The sequence below is a fragment of the Oryx dammah genome, unplaced genomic scaffold, assembly GCF_014754425.2.
Source record: "Oryx dammah isolate SB20612 unplaced genomic scaffold, SCBI_Odam_1.1 HiC_scaffold_3, whole genome shotgun sequence".
Taxonomy (NCBI): Eukaryota; Metazoa; Chordata; class Mammalia; order Artiodactyla; family Bovidae; genus Oryx; species Oryx dammah.
The window spans coordinates 79,155,652-79,173,369 of NW_024070187.1; the positions used below are offsets into that span (position 1 = coordinate 79,155,652).

Consider the following 17,718-nt stretch of genomic DNA (forward strand, 5'->3'; position numbering starts at 1 on the left):
GAATGATACGTTTGCAATCTGCAGAGATGGTAATATTCTTGCTTTCTACATATACTTTTCTTCTAGTGACTTAATGATATTTAGAATATAAATGGAGTCTATTTATAATTTTATTATTAAACCTTTTAAAAGCAGGTTTGATCTATCCTGTTTGTCACTAATTCTTAATGAATTAATTTAGTTTTATTTTTGGCTGCACTGAGTCCTCTTTCCTGTACACAGGCTTCTCTCTAGCTGTGGTGTGGGGGCTTCTTGTTGTGGTGGCTTCTCTTGTTGCAGAGCACATGCTCTAGGCACAGTGGCCTCAGCAGTTGAGGCTTCAGGGCTCTAGAGCACCGGATCAGTCATTGTGATACACAAGTTTTGTTGCTTTGCACCATGTGGGATCTTCTCAGACCAGAGATCGACCAGTGCCCCCTGCATTGCAAGATGGATTCTTAACCACTAGACCACTTGGGAAGCCACTTGTTTGTAACTGTAAAAGGACATTAGTATGACCTAGTGTGTAAATGAAATCAATAATATATCTTTTTAATGTTCAACAATGAAAAGAAAAATGGTAATAATAATAATTCTTTATGTCAATGTATGGCAAAAACCACTACAATATTGTAAAGTAATTAGCCTCCAATTAAAATAAATTAATTAAATTTAAAAATAATAATTTTTATTTTTCACTGATGTTTTCCAACAGACAGTATTTTAAGTATTTTATATATTTTCAACATGAAAACAAATACATGGAGCAAATCTCACCATTTGATAAAATATATATACATATATATACTTTACATTATTTGTCAAATCTTGAAGAGTAATGAACAAAATGGAATTTGAAGCAGAGTTCTACATTCACCTTGTTTATACTGGACAATTTTGAATATAGAAAATAATGAAAATGGAGTTTTCTAATAAGCTCATTATCTATATTAATAGTTGCATTTCTTCTAGTTTTATGTATTGGGCTGGCCAAAAAAAATTCATTCATGTTTTCCAGTAACATCTTATGGAAAAATTGGAAACTGCTTTTTGGCCAACCAAATAAATTGTGTTTATTTTTGTAAACATATCTACAAATTACACATTAGTGTAATTACTCATTTTGAATCTTGGATTTGTTAACATAAGGATATATTTATAGAATTTTCTGATATTATAAACATTCATTGTCAAAGGTATGATAGAAATTGCATCATATTGTATAATGTAGTTCATAAAATTTAATGTGAATATTATATATTTATTAATACATGTAATTATATTAAATATATTCTAAATATTGCATAGGAGGACCTATGCAATATTTAATTTAAGAGCTAAAAGGAGGGATCTGTCGTAATCAGGAAGATCAGGGAGGACTTTGAATACATATCTGAACTTTTATCTAAAAAGTGAATAGATGTTAACACATAGAAGAGAGGGGTTCAGACCATTCATGCATCAAGACTGTGAAGATACGCTTTGTTTTCATTTTTTGTTTTGTTTTCATTTTTAGTGAGAATAAATAGCGATGTGATAAAAAGGTATTGGACCAAAGAATGTAATTTTAATGTATTTTTATATTTATTTCCCAAAATAAGTTGTAGATAATATAATTTGAAACAAGCATTCTAGAAAAAATATTAGATATGATTAAAACTGTCTATCATGTTTTTATAATTTGTATAATACTTCACATATATATCGACAAAACATAGGTCATTTTTTCTTGAGTGCTTTTGAGACTAAACATTTTTATATATTAAATTTCCTGTACATATGCATTCTGGTTTGTAATTAATAGAATGTTCTTGCCATTGGCCAGTTCAATTATGATAATATATTTTTCTTATTTATTTCGAGCATTGTTCAAGTATGTAAAATGATATTCCTAATGGTATATGTGTTGGAAATACATACCAATAGATTGTTTTTCATTTAAGTTAATTTGTGTAAATATGCAGATGTTATGTATTTTATGCAGTCAAATCTATTGAGAATAAGGCTATAAAAATGTGAAACTATTTGTGCAGAGAATATGGAAGGAAGTGAAAAAAATAATTGATACAATGGGCAAAGAACAATGATTTAAATTATAACATAAAAATAATAGAAAATTTTAATGATCATGTTTGTAGTAAATAAAAAAAATATCCTGAATTAAACACTTGAGTATGTATTGGGTTGGTCAAAAAGTTCCTTCACATTTTTAAGTTAAAAATAAAAGACACATTTTTCTTTTTCACCAAGAATTTTATTGAACATCATATTCACCATTTTGTTACACTACTTTCTGCTATTTTTCAACAAACTTCATAATCCCATCTTCCCAAACCTTTTTATTTTCTTGAACAAAGAACTATCCCAGGTGCCTTTTACAGCCTTACAGGGAATAGAATTTTTTCCGTTAAGAGAATTCTGTAAAGATCAAAATAAGTGGACACCCAGAGGTGCAACATCTGGTGAATATGGCAGATATAAATCTTTAACAGTTTCGCCTAGTCATCAAAGAAACATGCAGTCTTACGTTATCCTGATGTAAGATTACATATTTTCTACTGATAAATTCCAGACACTTTTCATCAAGTGCTGCTTTCAGTTGGTCTAATTAGGAGGAATACTTTTTAGAATTAATCATTTGATTTTTCAGAAGGAGTTCATAATAGAACCTTTCAATCCTACCATATACACGACATCACATCCTTTGGATGAAGACCGATCTTTGGTGTGGTTGGTAGTGGTTCCTTTCACTTGCTACATAGTCACTTCTGTACTACATGATTGCACAGTATCCACCTATCATTGCCTGTCACAATTTGTTTTAAAAATGGAATGTTTCTCTATATATTTAAATAAAGAATCACATGTGGAAATGTAGTCAAGAAGATATTTTTTCCCCTTAACTTATGTAGAATAAAAACACCAAAGCGATGAACATAACCAAGTTGGTGCAAATTATTTTTGGCATTTTATTTGGATAAATTGAATGTATCAGCTATCTCCCATTGATTTTTTTCAGTTAGTGTCTCAATTTGTTGACTATCAATTGCAACTGGTCTACTTAACCATGGAGCTTCGTCCAGCAAGAAATCTCCAGTACAAAACTTTGCAAACCATTTTTAACACATTTGATCAGTCACAGTACCTTCTCTATACATGGTGTAAATCAATTTTTGTGTTTCAGTTGTATTTTAACCTTTCTTGAAATAATAACACAAAAGGTGCCAAAAGTGTTGCATTTTGTGTTCCATCTTCAATATTAAAAAGCTACATAAAAATTCACCAATTTCCATAAGTAATTTTGTTAAAAAACTGCACAATGTAATGACAGCTGTCATAATAAAATCTAACAGAATTGTTTTGAATGAAGTTAAAGACAATTAAGCAGACTACAAATATCTTATGGGAAAAAATAAATGAACTTTTTGGCCAGCTTAATGTCAAAAGAACACATATAAATTGAAAGCACAGAAAAATACGATGAAAAAATCAGACACACATAAAAATACAATCGTTTCTTTCATTTTTATAATTGTGAGGTTAAATGAAAGATTACATTATATTGTAAGCATTCAGCTTTTACAGAAAATTTTCAAGGGAAATAATACAAAAATGGGCTCAAATCTTCTGCAACTCTTAAGTATCTGAACTTAATACAGCATGTAGTTTGATTACAGTGTTTTAATCTAAAATAACTTCTAACTTGTTTAATTAGTATGCTTCTTTATTTTCATTAAATATGATTATTTAATAAGATTCTAAATACTTGGCTGAAAAAGTTTTTATATGCATCTTTACTCTTTTTTTCATAGTCTTTTCTATAATGTTAGTATTTTTTTCAATTTTACTTTATTTTACTTTACAATACTGTATTGGTTTTGCCATACATCAGGATGAATCTGCCACGGGTGTACACGTGTTCCCAATCCTGAACCCCCCTCCCACCTCCCTCCCCATACCATCTCTCTGGGTCATCCCAGTGCACCAGCCCCAAGCATCCTGTATCCTGCATCGAACCTAGACTGGTGATTCATTTCTTATATGATATTATACATGTTTCAGTGCCATTCTCCCAAATAAAGTCTGTTCTGTACATCTGTGTCTCTTTTGCTGTCTCGCATACAGGGTTTTCATTACTATCTTTCTAAATTCCATATATATGTATTAGTATACTGTATTGGTGTTTTTCTTTCTGGCTTACTTCACTTTGTATAATAGGCTCCAGTTTCATCCACCTCATTAGAACTGACTCAAATGCATTCTTTGTAGTGGCCGAGTAATACTCCATTGTGTATATGTATCACAGCTTTCTTATCCATTCATCTGCTGATGGGCATCTAGGTTGCTTCCACGTCCTGCCTATTATAAACAGTGCTGCGATGAACATTGGGGTGCACATGTCTCTTTCAATTTTGGTTTCCTCAGTGTGTATGACCAGCAGTGGTATTACTGGGTCATAAGGCAGTCCTATTTCCAGATTTTTTAAGGAATCTCCACACTGTTCTCCATAGTGGCTGTACTAGTCTGCATTCCCACCAACAGTGTAAGAGGGTTTCCTTTTCTCCACACCCTCTCCAGCATTTATTGCTTGTAGACTTTTGGATCACAGCCATTCTGACTGGCATGAAATGGTACCTCATTGTGCTTTTGATTTGCATTTCTCTGATAATGAGTGATGTTGAGCATCTTTTCATCTGTATGTCTTCTTTGGAGAAATGTCTATTTAGTTCTTTGGCCCATTTTTTGATTGCATTGTTTATTTTTCTGGAATTGAGCTGCAGATTCAATGCTGATTTAGGAATACATTTTAAATATCTAGTTTTAAATTTCTTGCTTAAAAATTTTTATGTTTGTCTATGTTTTCAGGTTTAGTTCATCTCATTCAAAGAAAATGTAGTTTGTACCACCTTTTTTTTTTTTTCAGATTCCACATATAAGCTTGTTTACTAACCATAAATAGAGTCACAGAGTAGAAAACATAATTATGGTTACAAAAGGGCAAAGTGGGAGAGGGACAAATTGGGGGACTGATATTAATATATACACAACTCAGCTGATAAAGAATCTTCTTGCAGTACAGGAGGCACCAATTTGATTCCTGGGTCAGTAAGATCCACTGTAAAAAGGATAGGCTACCCACTCCAATATTCTTGGGCTTTCCTTGTGGTTTAGATGATAAAGAATCCACCTGCAATGTGGGATACCTGGATTTGACCCATGGGTTAGGAAGATATGGAAAAGGGAACGGCTACTCACTCTAGAACCTTGCCTGGAAAATTCCATGGAAAGGAGCCTGGTGGCTACAGTCCATGGGGTCTCAACAAGCAACTTTCACTTCATTTTATGTATAAAATAGGGGCTTCCTTAGTGGTTCAAGGGTAAAGAATCTGCCTGCAATGAAGGAAACACAGGTTTGATCCCTGGTTTGGGAAGATACCCTGGAGGAGGGCATGGCAATCCACTCTGATATTCTTGCCTAGAGAGTTCCATGGACAGAGGATCCTGGAGCACTACAATCCATAGGGTCACACAGAGTCTAACACAACTGAAGCAACTAAACAACAGCAGCATATATAAAAGAGATAATAAGAGCCTCCTGTATAACACAGGAAATTCTACTCAATATACTGTAATGACATTTATAGGAATAGAATCTGAAAAGGAGTGGATATATGTATAACTGATTCAATTTGCCTTATAGCAGAAACTACCACAATGTTGCAAATCACTATACTCCAATAAAGAATAAATTAAAAAAAAAAAAGAGATAGTGTAGAGTAGTCCTACTTTGGAGGAACAGCATTGGATTTTCCCTGTGGCTCAGTTGGTAGAGAATCTGTCTGCAAGGCGGGAGACTTGGGCTTGATCCCTGGGTTGGGAAGATCCTCTGGAGAAATGAAAGGCTAACCACTCCAATAATCTGGCCTGTGGAATTCCATTGACTATACAGTCCATGGGATTGCAAAGGGTCAGACAGGACTGAGCAACTTTTTCATTAATTTCATTTTCAATGTAAAATCAAAAAGTTTAACCTTAAGTTCTAAGCAAACATTATAAAAGGGAAAAAATCACTCTTTAAACATCTTTTGCAGATATAATGAATGCAGAGTAGGTCTTTTTGTAGATTAAAGCAGAAAAGTGAAATTCTGAGGAAAAAATTAAATGTAACAAATGTCATAATCATATGACAAAGTTAGATCTGTTGGATCCCATTATTAGGCTTCAATGTGGGCTAATTATCCTAGGCCCACACCACTATTGCTACAGACTTAATGGTGGCCCCTAATAGTTAGATGTTGAAGCCATAAATTTTGATATAATGGTATTTAGAGATTCCCTGATACTTCAGTTGTTAAAGAATTCTCTTGCAATGCAGGAGACTCCAGTTCAGTTGCTGTGTGAGGAGATCTGCTAGAGAAGGGATAGGCTAACCATTCCAGTATTCTTCCCTTGTGGCTCAGCTGGTAAATAATCTGCCTGCAAAGCTAGAGACCTTGGTTTGATCCCTGAGTTGGAAGATCCCTGAAGACGGGAAAGGCTACCCACTCCAGTATTCTGGCCTGGATAATTCCATGGACATGAGCTAATTATTGTAGGGAGCCCACTATTGCTATAGGTTTAATGGTGTCCCCTAATAGATGTTGAAACCATACACTTTAATAAAATGGTATTTAGAGATGGAACTTTGGGGAATTAAGTTTATATGTGGTCATGAGGATAGGGCCCTTGTGATGGGACTAGTGTCTTTGAGAAATGCCAGAAAGCTTGCTTTTGCTCTTTGCCATGTGAGCAGTCAATGATAAGGGAGGCATCGACAAATCAAGAAGAGACTTCCCACTAGAGAACCCCACCTGCCAGCACCTTGATCTTGGACTTTTCAAGCTGAATATTTGTGAGAAATAATTCTTCTGGATTAAGCCAATCTGTGGTATTCTGTTAGAGCAATCAGTGCACACTAAGAAGCTATCAATTTGAGAAGTTGAAGCTTTTTCTCAGTTCAATTCAGATGGTCAGTCGTGTCTGACACTATGTGACTTCATGGAATGTAGTACCCCAGGCTTCCCTGTCCATCACCAACTCCCGGCGCTTGCTCAAACTCATGTCTGAGTCAGTGATGCCATCCTACCATCTCATCCTCTGTCGTCCACTTCTCCTTCTACCAATCTTTCCCAGTATCAGGGTCTTTTCCAATGAGTCAGCTCTTAGCATCAGGTGGCCAAAGGATTGGAGTTTCAGCTTCAGCATCAGTCCTTCCAATGAATATTCAGGACTGATTTCCTTTAGGATGGACTGGTTGGATCTCATTGCAGTCCAAGGACCTCTCAAGAGTCTTCTCCAACACCAGTTCAAAAGCATCAATTCTTCAGCTTTCTTTACAGCTCAACCCTCACATCCATACATGACTACTGGAAAAAAACATATCTTTGACTAGACAGATCTTGTTGGCAAAGTAATGTCTCCACTTTTCAATATGTTGTTTAAGTTGCTCATAGCTTTTCTTCCAAGGTGCAACCATTCTTTAATATCATGGCTGTAATCACCATCTGCAGTGCTTTTGGAACCCAAGAGAATAAAATCTGTCACTGTTTCCATTCTTACCCCATCTGTTTGCCATGAATGATGTGACCAGATGTGATGATCTTAGTTTTTTGAATGTTGAATTTTATGCCAGCTTTTTCACTCTCCTCTTTCACTTTTATAAAGAGATCTTTAGTTCTTCACTCTCTCCCATAAGGCGGTGTCATCTCCATATCTGAGGTTACTGATATTTCAAATCCCAGCAATTTTGATTCAACCTTGTGCTTCAGCCAGCCTGGCATTTCTCATGGTGTTTACTCTATAAATTAAATAAGCAGGGTGACAATATACACCCTTGACATATTCTTTTCCCAATTTGGAACCACTCCATTGTTCCATGTCCAGTTCTAACTGTTGTTTCTTGACCTGCATACAGATTTCTCAACAAGCAGGTCAGGTTGTCTGGTATTCCCATCTCTTTAAGAATTTTCCAGTTTGCTGTGATCCACAGACTCAAATGCTTTGACATTGTCAATAAAGCAGAAGTATATGTTTTCCTGGAACTCTCTTTCTTTTTCTATGATCCAATGGATGTTGACAATTTGATCTCTGGTTCCTTTGCATTTTCTAAATCCAGCTTGAACATCTGGAAGTTCTCAGTTCATGTACTGTTGAAGTCTGGCTTGGAAAAAATTTAGTATTACTTTGCTATCATGCGAATGAGTTCAATTGTGACATAGTTTGAACATTCTTTGACATGGTCTTTCTTTGGAATTGGAATGAAAACTGACCTTTCCCAGTCCTGTGGCCACGACTGAGTTTTCTAAATTTGCTGGCATATTAAGTGTACCACTTTCACAGCATCATCTTTTAGGATTTGAAATAGTTCAGCTGGAATTGCATCACTTCCGCTAGTTTTATTCGTAGTGATTTTACTAAGACCCACTTGACTTCAAACTCCATGATGTCTGGCTCTAAGTGCATGATCATACCATCGTGTTGTCTGGGTCATAAATATCTATTTTGTATAATTCTTCTGTGTATTCTTGCCACCTTTCCTTGATAATCTTCTGCTTCTCTTAGGCCCATACCATTTCTGTCTTTTACTGAGCCCATCTTTGCATGAAATGTTCCCTTGGTATCTCTAATTTTCTTGAAGAGATCTCTGATCTTTCCCATTCTTTTTTTTCCTCTATTTGTTTGCATTGATCACTGAGGAAGGCTTTCTTATCTCCCCTTACTATTCTTTGGAACTCTGAATTCAAATGGGTATATCTTTCCTTTTCTCCTTTGCCTTTCATTTCTCTTCTTTTCTCAGCTATTTATAAGGCCTCCTCAGACAACCATTTTGCATTTCTTTTTCTTGGGCATGGTCTTGATCCCTGCCTCCTATATAATGTCATGAACCTCTGTCCATAGCTCTTCAAGTACTCTGTCTATCAGATCTAATCCCTTGAATCTATTTCTCACTTCCACTGTATAATCATAAGGGATTTTATTTAGGTCATACCTGAATGGTCTAGTGGTTTTCCCTACTTCCTTCAATTTAACTCTGAATTTAGCAATAAGGATTTCATCATCTGAGCCTCAGTTAGTTCCCTTGTCTTGTTTTTGCTTTTGTATAGAGTCTCTCCATCTTTGGCTGCAAAGAATATAATCAGTCTGACTTCAGTATTGACCATCTGGTGATGTCCATGTGTAGAATCATCTCTCGTTGGAAGGGGATGTTTGCTATGAACAGTACGTTCTGTTGGCAAAACTGTTAGCCTTGGCCCTGCATCATTTTGTACTCCAAGGCCAAACTTGCCTGTTGCTTCAGGTATCTCTTGACTTCCTGCTTTTACATTCCAGTCCCCTATGATGAAAGGGACACCTTTTTTTGGTGTTCATTCTAAAAAGTCTCGTAGGTCCTCACAGAACCATTTAACTTCAGCCTCTTCAGCATTAGTGGTTGAGGCATAGACTTGGATTACTGTGATTGAATAGTTTGCCTTGGAATTGAACAGAGATCATTCTGTCATTTTTTAGATTATACCCAAGTCCTGGATTTAGGATGCTTTTGTTGACTATAAGGGCTACTCCATTTCTTCTAAGGAATTCTTGCCCACAGTAGTAAATAGAATCGTCATCTGACTTAAATTCACCCATTCCAGTCCATTTTAGTTCACTGATTCCTAAGATGTCGATGTTCACTCTTGCTATCTCCTGTTTGACCACTTCCAATTTGCCTTGATTCATGGACCTAACATTCCAGGTTCCTATGCAATATTGATCTTTACAGCATCAGACTTTACTTTCATCATGAATGACCTCAATAACTGGGGGTTGTGCTCACTTTGGCTCTGTCTCATTATTGTTTTTTGAGTTATTTCTCCACGCTTCTCTAGTAGCATATTGGGCACCTACCGACCTGGGGAGTTCATCTTTCAGTGTCATATAGTTTTGCTTTAAGCTTCTCCTACTTAGATCAAAATTTAAGATCAAGTTAATGTGATTTTTTTTTTTTTTCAGAAAATGTCTATCCAGAATATGATATATTGGTTTGGCCTACTAAGGCCTGACTAGGCTTTTGCTCAGATTACTACTTTCTGTGACAAAGTGCCAATTCTGTTCCAGTTATTTGCTGGTTGTGAGTGAACGGAATAAGGGATGTGCAGTACTATCCACTGTCAGATGTCACTGACCATGATGTGCATCTGTTAGTTATAGAGTGATATGTAGACTGAGAGCTAGCTGCAAAGGTTGTACTTTGTGGAACTGCAATTCACATGTGTGGTAACTGAAATCTGAAGTGTGGATTTAGGGGCTGGTATTATTTAACTGAACTATAAGAACTGAAATACATGCATATCAGAGCCATGCAAAGCATGCAGTGCCTATACATGATATTCACTCTTCATTTGGCATAGCTATTGTAATGCTTTATATATCTTCACAGAATTGGAATCCTACTTACATCATATTTATTATAAAGTCTTAAGGATGGTAAAATTAAGCTTTTAGCATCTTAGCATTCTAATATATAATGGGGATTATTAACTGTTACATAATGATTTTATTTAAATTTTTTTGTACTTTTAAATTGGAGGATAATTTACAATGTTATGTTAGTTTATGCCATACATCAATGTGAATCACCCATAATTATATATATATATACACACACACACACACACTCTCTTTCCTCTTGATTCTACATAACCCTCAAATGTTGTTTCTAATTACAAAACAAATAGCGATTTTACAGTTCTTGCCAAATAATAAAGTTTCCATAAGTATTTTGCACACATTAAGCACAGTTAACCTCTATTATTTTGCATCATATATATGAATGCTGCAATTTTCAGAGGCTCCTTTTCTTAAATACCATGAATCAACAATATATTTATTTTTCTGTTCAGATTCTAAAGTTGGAAAGCACATTTTCAGATAAAATATTTTAAAATATCAGAGTTTTGTGAGATCAAGATCGGGGAATTTCTTTCCTTTCATATTCATAGTTCATTGGTTAGCATTTTTTTGTTCAGTTGCTCAGTCATATCTGGTTCTTTGTGACCCCACTTAGTGCAGCACACCAGGCCTCCCTGTCCTTCACCATCTCCTGGAGCCTGCTCAAACTCATGTCCATTCAGTGAGAAATGACCCCCAACCATCTCATCCTCTGTCATCCCCTTTCTGCCTTCAATCTTTCCCAGCATCAGGGTCTTTTCTGATGAGTCAGCTCTTTGCATCAAGTGGTCAAAGTATTGGAGCTTCAGCTTCACCATTAGTCCTTCCAATGAATATTCAGGGTTGTTTTCCTCTAGGATTGACTAGTTTGATCTCCTTGCTGTTCAAGAGACTTTCAAAAGTCTTCTTCAACACCATAGTTCAAAAGCATCGATTCTTTGGCACTCAGCCTTCTTTATGATACAACTCTCACATCCACACATGACTACTGGGAAAACCATAGCCTTGACTAGATGGACCTTTGTCACCAAAATAATGGCTCTGCTTTTTAAATGCTCTGGGTTGCTCTTGCTTTTCTTCCGAGGAGCAAGAGTCTTTTAATTTCATGGCTGCAGTTACCAATGACAGTGATTTTGGAACCCAAGAAAATAAAGTTTGTCATTGTTTTCATTGTTTACCCATGTATTTGCCTTAAAGAAATGGGACTGGATTCCATGATCTTAGTTTTCTGAATGTTGAGTTTTAAGCCAGCTTTTTCACTTTCCTCTTTCACTTTTATGAAGAGGCTTTTTATTTCCTTTTTGCCATGAGAGTGGTGTCATCTGCATATCTGAGGTTACTGATATTTTAAATCCTGGAAATCTTGATTCTAGTTTGTGCTTCATCCAGCCTGGCATTTTGCATGATGTACACTGCATAGAAGTTAAATAATTAGGGTGAAAATATACAGCCTTGCCATACTCCTTTCCCAATTTTGAACCAGTCAAGTTGCTTCTTGACCTGACCTGCATATTCTTAGGAGGCAGATGAGGTGATCTGGTATTCCCATCTGTTTACAAAGAGTTAAAGTTTTGAACACTGAAATCATTTACTCTGATGGCTGAAGTAGATTTGCTGAATTTTGGCAAAAACTCTGAATAATGTAATTCCCTGTGTTACTATTTCAAGTAAGGATATTAATTTAACATCTTTAAGGTTATCTTGTTTTATAAAATCTAAAATAAAGCTTGAATACATAATTTATATTCATTTATTTTCAAACTTAAAAAGTAGAAATTGACCACAAAAAACTCTCAGTTAAGTGTGAAACATCACATATAATACTATGTGTATTATAATACATAATATATCATACAAAGGTTCTGCTATGAGTGCCTTTTGGACTGCAGGAAAAGATGAGGAAATGTACACTGAAGATTTAAAAAATGGAATTCTTTGATCAGGACATGTATTTCTCCCCCAAGAATAGGAAAAAAGGGTTTAGGTTTTGTTACAGTGTGCATTGCACTAAACTGGTTCATCTGCATCAGGGATAAGACATTTAATAAAGTTATAGGAAGCAATATGTCAAAGGGAAAAAAAAGCCTTTATTTTTCTTTTTGAATTATATTTCAAAAAAAACACAATTATTTATTTAAAAACTCCTGACAGTTTATTGTCCATAATTATGTGATTATGTGGAATTTTTTTATCTTTACCTTTTCATTTTACTATCTGTCATTTTTGAGATTTATGATCAACTTATATTTTTGCTACAGTTTCTATGGAGACAAAATAAATTAAAATATGTCAGTCAAATTTGATCTTCTAATCCTACATAAAAATTTAATGAAGTATGTGTGAAAGCAATTTAAATTTATATTTTTTCATTATTTTCTTATTCATTTATGTGTGCCATGTCATGCATCATTTCTATGTAGTTTAGAACAGAGTTTTGATGTTGGCAATTTAGTATGGGGATAGTTAAGAAGAAATTCTACATACATGGTGGTGTATACCGTGGATGATTAATGTAGTAGGCAATCCAAGAAGTGAATCCCCAATAAAAGGCACAACTCTACAGATAAAACAAAATAAAAGTTAAGGAGTATATATATACATAACATCATTTGAATCCACCCCAGACATTAATATTCCACATCACAGTATTTTGGTATAAAAAGGTTATAAATTTTCTAAGCCTGATAAATGGAATGCTTCTTCATCGAGTCAAGTAGCTAACATCTTAAAAGCACCTATCTGATATTATTAAGAAAATACATTTCTTTGCTCAAACCTTGTTAATATAAATGAGTATTTAGGATATAGGGAAATGTAGAAATGTATTTTAGGAAGATTTTTCAAGAATAGCTTTTGTCTGTCAAGTAATAAATAGGAGGGAAGTAATATAAATAATAAATTAATCTATTAGATAAGATTATGATGCTGATGTGATGAATGTTAATACCTTCTTTCAAAAGAGAAGCTAGTCTAAATGATTTTTTGAGGTTTCTAAGAGTTCAAGAGTTTACTCCTTCATTTAATGACAAAAATAGAATAGCTCCCTCTTCAAAAATTTTAGAAAGTAAATATTTGCTAAAACCCAGGAAGGTCTTAAAGATATAATTCATTTTGAATCCAAACTTTAAATAGGAAAATAAAATCAATTTAAATTGGAAAATTGAGTCATACCATATTGTCTAACGTACATTTCCATCTCAATATTCCACAATGTTTTCTGTTTTCTTGATAACCATTTGACAGCTAATAGCATTTATATTCATTATTTTGGGGGACAGCAAAGATCCTGCCATTACACTGACAACAATCAGATATAGAGGATATAGCATCATCATTTTAGTCATACAAATTTATATTTATTAGGGGGTTTATGTATCAGATTCTTCCTCTTTAAGTGGTACTTAGTCTGAATTCAGTGCTAAGTATTTTCAAAATTAAAGGTGCCTAAAAGTACCTTGTAACATAAGGTCATGGCAAATATTTCATGTAACATTTTTTGTTAAGGGCAGCTCTGATGAACCAGATCACTCACAAAATGGCATTTTAGCAGTTTAAGATATGCTGATACACCTGAACATAAAAATCTGAGCTTGAGAGAAATAGCATGATTAAATGATGATGCATATCATCCTATACATAAAATTTATCAAAAATAATTAAAATTACAAAACATATCAGTGCCCACCTTTAGCAAATTTTTCAAAGATGTATGTCCTGAAGAAACCTTGTGAACAAATAAGGTTTCCAAAAGGTATCGGATATAGTGTATACAATGACAGAAGCAGGCCAAGCTAGAAGGAAATAAAACACAAGTCCATTAAATTCCCTTCCAAAAATCTGGATCACCTTATACATAAGATGTTTTCTTTTTTCTTTTTTTTTTGTTTGCTGTTACTTTCCTTTCTATTTTTGAAGATAAATCTCTTCAAGTTAATTTTATTGGAGTATAGTTAATTTACAATGTTAGTTTCTGCCTTTCAACAAAGTGAATCAGTTATACATATCCACTATTTTTAAAATTATATTCCCATATAAATTATTACAGAGTATTGAGTACAGAGTTCCCTGTGCTATATAGTAGGTTCTTATTCATTATCTGTGCTATATTTAGTAGTGTATATCAATCCCTGCATCCCAATTCAACTTTTCCCCATCTTTTCCTTTTGGTAACTATAAACTTGTCTTCTACATCTATGAGTCTATTTTTGTTTAGTAAATAGGTTCATCTATATTAATATATTGTAACTTTCTCTTTATCAGAAAAATACTGGTTTTGATAACTAAAACACAAATGTTAGTTTTCATATTTTTATTTTATTTATTCTAGAAAATTTCTAAATTTAATAATATAAGTACTGTTACAACAATTTCTTTAAATTTACTTCTGATGACACTCAAGATATTTTATAATACCAATCATAAACAGTATGTTCACATCATTCCAAGGAATGAATATATATATGTATATATATTTAAAGTACTTATAAATGTGATCATATGAAAATGGCTTAAATTTGAAGCAGAAAATTTACAACCTACTTAGAATACATTTGACATGTTATAATATTCAAAATAGCTTTTCATTGCCTGGTTGTCCTTTAATAAGTACTGCAGAATGAAAAAGTTTAATTCACTTCCTATGGGTTCAATGCAGCTTTTTTTTTTTTTTTAGTTTGTTTTCTTGCCTAACATACTGCAATATTTTGTGTCTTTTTATGTCATTTGTTTTTGTTGCTTTTCTAACCCATCACCTCTTCTTGTCATTTGTATAATTAATATTTAAAAAGTGAATGTCAAATACAGTTTACAGATGTATGTTTCCTTGTTTATACTTAAAATATATTTCCATTAAAATACACACCTATTTTATGAATAAACATGTAAAATTTCAACAACTATGGTTGCTATTCAAGAAAATCAATATTTATCAAAGATTATAAACTTAAACCAATAAACGTTAAGCATAAAAATCAGCATTTCATCTATGACATGTAAAATCAAACACTGAATCTACACTGTACGTTTATAAAACCACAATGAATTGATGATTTCTGGTACTAATGAGTGACTTTGGGAGAAACACATAAACAAAAAGCAACATACCTAAATCATTAGTTAATATATCACTGTTCATTAATTCATAAAAATAAAACTGCACCTGTTATGGGAGAGATGTTCTATGTGGTGTAGAGATCTATGAACAATAGGCAAATTCTGAAAGAAGTGAGAGAGTAGAGTGTTTACATTTGGGGGCAAAGCTTTCTAGAGAGTAACAGAAACAAAAGCAAAGGTTCTGATATCGGAAGTTGCCTGTGGGTTCAAGGGACTAACAAAGTCAGTGTCTCTTATAACTTGTTGGTTTAGCTGTAGAAGTATTTGTATAAATACCTGAGAAATAGAATTTTACATTTTTTTTCTACTTTACAATATTGTATTGGTTTTGCCCTACATCAACATAATGATAACCCTGTATGCGAGAGAATTTTACATTTTTTAAGAAAGCAAAAAATTTATCTTTTGCCCAACAATGAAGCAGAGCACTGAATGAGAAATTTTAGTTTAAGCTATAATTAAGTTAGTTCACTTATTTAATTTTTATTATACCATTAAGGCATAGAGATTAGCATAGCAGATAGCAATGCCTTAATAGTTGGATATATACCACTTTGTACATTATTGATAACTCACCAAGTTTGATTTCATTTCAAAATATTTAATTATGGTCATAAAAGTGAAAGTCACTTAGCCTTGTCCAACTCATTTGAGACCCCATGGACTATACAGTCCATGGAATTCTCCAGGCCAGAATACTGGAGTGGGTAGCCATTCTCTTCTCCAGGGGATCTTCAAAACCCAGGGATCAAACCCAGGACTCCTGCATTGCAAGTGGATTCTTTACCAGCTGAGCCACCAAGGAAGCCCTAATTATAGTTGACTTCCATTCAAACATGAAATCTTTCTCTTTCCAGTGCTAAGCTAACAGAACATCCATAAGTAGATTTGAATCCATTTATTTTTCCCAGTTGTAATATTTGAAGATTCTTATGTTTTATCAATGAAGTTTCAAGATATGTGAAGTGAAGTGAAGTCACTCAGTCGTGTCCGACTCTTTGTGACTTCATGGACTGTAGCCTACCAGGCTTCTCCAACCATGGGATTTTCCAGGCAAGAATACTGGAGTGGGTTACCATTTCCTTCTCCAGGGGATTTTCCCGACCTAGGGATCGAACCTGGGTCTCCTACACTGGAGGCAGGCGTTTTAACCTCTGAGCCACCAGGGAAGCCCTAATTATAGTTAACTTCCATTCAAACATAAAATCTTTCTCTTTCCAGTGCTAAGCTAACAGAACATCCATAAGTAGATTTGGATCCATTTATTTTTTCCAGTTGTAATATTTGAAGATTTCTTATGTTTTATCAATGAAGTTTCAAGATATGAGGACTGTTAAAAAGAAACTTTATTAAGTTGCAAGGCAGTCATTGTATCAGGTTTCTTTTGAGGAAGAATATGAAGGCAATATTCAGATAAAAGGTTGTCAGTGTAAGAGAATTTGCTAACAGTGGATACTGAATTGTAGAAGGCACAGTGTAAGAATTCCAGGAATTGAGGAAAGTTCAGTAAAAGCAACAAATAAGAAGGTTTTAGGGCATACTTAAATGGAGTGTGAGATATGAGGGATGATCTGAAAGTGGGGAGTTCATAAGGTCAGTGACCTAAACAAAGACAAAGTATCCAAATATCAAAAGCTGTTTTGTTGTTTTTTGTTTGTTTTGTGTTTGTATTTAAGGCAGATATTCAAACTGTGGATACTGAGCATAGGAAAGTTTTTTCTGGCTACTTTTTCATCCCTGATGTTGCAGTTAAAGCCTTAAGGAGATAGATCAGTAGATCCCTCTGCTGGGAGGGACCATGGCCGTTCTAAGTATGTGTCTGCTCTCTAAAATACTATTGACTGAATAAAGAACATCTGCATTACATCAAGCCGTGGGCCACCATTTCACTACTTGAGGAGCATAGAGATCATGCTGGAGATTTGTCCTTAGTCCTAGTATGCAGAGTTATGTAAGAGATTCAAAGAATTTGGGGGCAGTTGAGTCACAAAAGGAGTGGAACCTAGCAGAAAAATGCTCTGGAATATGATTCAAAGTGACTTAGAAGAAGTAACATTGGATTATATGTCAGGTGGATATGGGGTTTGAAATTTTATCTTTTTTAACTTTGAGAAATGACATCATCCATCCTGAAATTGAATTGCCTTAGAGATTTTGGGA

The 17,718-nt window shown here is 34.2% G+C and overlaps 1 protein-coding gene across 1 annotated transcript in view; it reads right to left on the reverse strand.

Moving 5' to 3' along the window:
• TECRL (trans-2,3-enoyl-CoA reductase like) overlaps positions 1 to 17,718 on the reverse strand; it is a 145,338-nt gene that overhangs the window by 35,410 nt on the left and 92,210 nt on the right. Inside the window, exons 6-7 of the mRNA XM_040238288.1 lie at positions 14,132 to 14,237; positions 12,931 to 13,003 (exon numbers count right to left, since the gene is read on the reverse strand). Coding sequence (XP_040094222.1) covers positions 12,931 to 13,003; positions 14,132 to 14,237 — 179 coding nt within the window. The remainder of the gene's footprint in view (positions 1 to 12,930; positions 13,004 to 14,131; positions 14,238 to 17,718) is intronic.